The sequence below is a fragment of the Rhagoletis zephyria genome, unplaced genomic scaffold (genome assembly GCF_001687245.7).
Source record: "Rhagoletis zephyria isolate East Lansing unplaced genomic scaffold, Rhagoletis_zephyria_1.1 Rzeph_scaffold_24208, whole genome shotgun sequence".
NCBI classification, from domain to species: Eukaryota; Metazoa; Arthropoda; class Insecta; order Diptera; family Tephritidae; genus Rhagoletis; species Rhagoletis zephyria.
In genome coordinates, this window is record NW_016181266.1 from 3,216 (window position 1) to 5,112 (window position 1,897).

Genomic DNA, 1,897 nt, shown 5'->3' on the forward strand with positions numbered 1-1,897 from the left:
CTATAAACATACGTTGCAATGGTCAGGATTAGAGTGGTAGACAACCTCCTGACACTCTTTTTGAATCGAATGAAGCAGATACTTTTTCTAGTTATCTCGGCCACGCTTCTACTAGGCAGATAAGTAATTTTGAAAAAAAAATATCCGGCATTACCTTGCTGACAGACTTTTCAAATAGTACTAATTAAATATTGGAAGGAGAAGAGATTAAATTCGAAAATTTGTTTGTTTTTAATTTACCTTCAAGTCGGGTATATGAAACTTATAATTGTTGCATAGATTATTTTGTTTGCTGGTGAGATTGTTCATGGTGTCGAACGTTTGCTGGCATGTTTTATCGCCAGGGGCTGAAATAAGCCAATACTCGGACATCTTGTTGATTTCTAGAGCAAAATAAAAACACATTTATTAATTACATCGATAGAAAGACCACTTACTAAGCATATTATACGGAAAATGTGCAACAAACAACACACACAAACACCTCAAATCACATGATTCAATAATTAAAGGCTTGTTCATTAGCGACATTCGAGTTTTGACACTCACTTAACTCCCTTACAAAATCTTTGCACACACACACACGAATCCACACAAAGTGCCTTGCTAAGGGAGCCGATTTTGTCAAGAGGGATTGAGAAAACTTTTTTCTGAGCAAACCTTTTATTATCGAATCATGCTCAAATCATACGTACATTAATACATAAGCATTGCGAATTCCTTAATTCGAGAAACATTATATGCCATCAAATATTAAGAATTTAAAACATACCTATAGCATACCAATTAAATTGACCTGTCTAAAATTTTAATTTCAACCTCAGCTAGTCTGTTGTTTGCAGTTTGCGTTAGATCAGCTTGAGCTCACAGTAAACGACAAATCAAAACACGCCCATCAAGTGCAACGATATGACATCACATTGCATAGCAGAGTAGAAGAGTCAATGTTCACATAATGGACACGATATCTACTTTGGTCTTAATGTACATATGTACATACATACATACATACATAGTACGCACACGGAGTAAAGAACTTCTTGCTCTAAACATACCTATTATATAAAATATTCAAATGCATAGTAGTATGCGAGCAAATAGCTATTAACAGCAGTTAAGGTACGAAGGACATCTTCGAACGAAAAAAAACACTACTAAAGTCTAAGTTTAAAAGGCAAATTGAAGATAGAGGTTTAGCTTGATTGACATGTCAAACCATTCTACTTACTTACATATCTACAAAATGGGCAGTTGGCTGCCATTCGATTAGACGAGCAAGTACATCGCTGTAGTAAAATCAATGGATCCATTTAATTATTTATAGTGTTGTAAAACTTTCAATTGATATTGCATTGAACTTGAACGACGATAAGTTGGACGAAGGACTCAGGAAATGGCATTCAATGGGAAATACTTACAGAAAAGTATACATAACTACATATAATTGTGTACGAATGTTTGTATGCTAGTAGTTGTCTATTAGGTGTGCAGACATGACGTATGTATGAGTAATTTAACAGGAATAATGAAAGCGATGAAGATTAAAGTGCTGTGGAATCTATAGAAGGGAAAGTTAATTAATAAAATGAGGGACAGTTAAGATTTGAGTGGTGACTAGTAGGGAATTCGACATGGTACAATAATTACAGGTATTGTCTTCCCAGAGAGCGCATATTCCGATCTGCCTTATTTGAAAAACATCATCGTTGCCCACACTAAAAGGTTTACTGTAAGGGAAAAGGGATATTTCTATATACCATAAATCATATAGTATGTTTACGTATTTTCTTAAAGAAACCTTCCTGCAGAGAACTTATTTAATTTGCAAAAGCCGAAAAATAAACATTTTCTTAGAAAACAAATTGCAAATTTTGGTTGCTAACTTTATTTCAAATGT

General features: G+C 34.1%; 1 protein-coding gene across 1 annotated transcript in view; it reads right to left on the reverse strand.

The window, feature by feature from the left end:
* LOC108381891 (V-type proton ATPase subunit C-like) overlaps positions 1–383 on the reverse strand; it is a 728-nt gene extending 345 nt beyond the window's left edge. Inside the window, exon 1 of the mRNA XM_017638283.1 lies at positions 241–383. Within this exon, the coding sequence (XP_017493772.1) occupies positions 241–372 (132 nt within the window). The 5' untranslated portion in view covers positions 373–383. The remainder of the gene's footprint in view (positions 1–240) is intronic.
* Positions 384–1,897: the final 1,514 nt, after the last annotated feature.